Source organism: Penaeus monodon, chromosome 29 (assembly GCF_015228065.2).
Source record: "Penaeus monodon isolate SGIC_2016 chromosome 29, NSTDA_Pmon_1, whole genome shotgun sequence".
Taxonomy (NCBI): Eukaryota; Metazoa; Arthropoda; class Malacostraca; order Decapoda; family Penaeidae; genus Penaeus; species Penaeus monodon.
The window spans coordinates 28,856,233-28,856,665 of NC_051414.1; the positions used below are offsets into that span (position 1 = coordinate 28,856,233).

General features: G+C 51.0%; 1 protein-coding gene across 1 annotated transcript in view; it reads left to right on the forward strand.

The window, feature by feature from the left end:
* Positions 1 to 8: 8 nt before the first annotated feature.
* The window catches only part of LOC119591826, a 28,089-nt gene continuing 27,664 nt past the window's right edge, over positions 9 to 433 (forward strand). Inside the window, exon 1 of the mRNA XM_037940571.1 lies at positions 9 to 392. Coding sequence (XP_037796499.1) covers positions 9 to 392 — 384 coding nt within the window. The remainder of the gene's footprint in view (positions 393 to 433) is intronic.

Genomic DNA, 433 nt, shown 5'->3' on the forward strand with positions numbered 1-433 from the left:
CTCCTATTATGGAACCACCGAATGAAGGATGGACTGGAAGCCGTCTCCGGGACTGGTCAAGCTCTACCTCCTGTGAACTGTATGGGCTTCTAGATGCTGTTAGCCTACTTTTAAGGACCTTAAGCAATGGACAAGTTATTCGTGACTCGCAGTCAGTCCTCCGTGCCCTCTCCTCCACAAAGCCTGAGGCCCATAGCCTAGTCAATAACATACTGCACCATCTAGTCACGGCCATTAGACATGCATTTGTAATACATTTCCTATGCATTCCCTCGCATGTTGAGTATCAGCTAATGATGATGTGGATCGTCTTGCCAAAGCTGCCTGTAGACTTGCCCTACTTGCTGCAGACGCCTCGCCAGCAACCCTCTCCCTCTACAAGCGGAGGATACGTGCTTCCGCTCACTTGTCAACCACCTGGCGCTGGAATGCC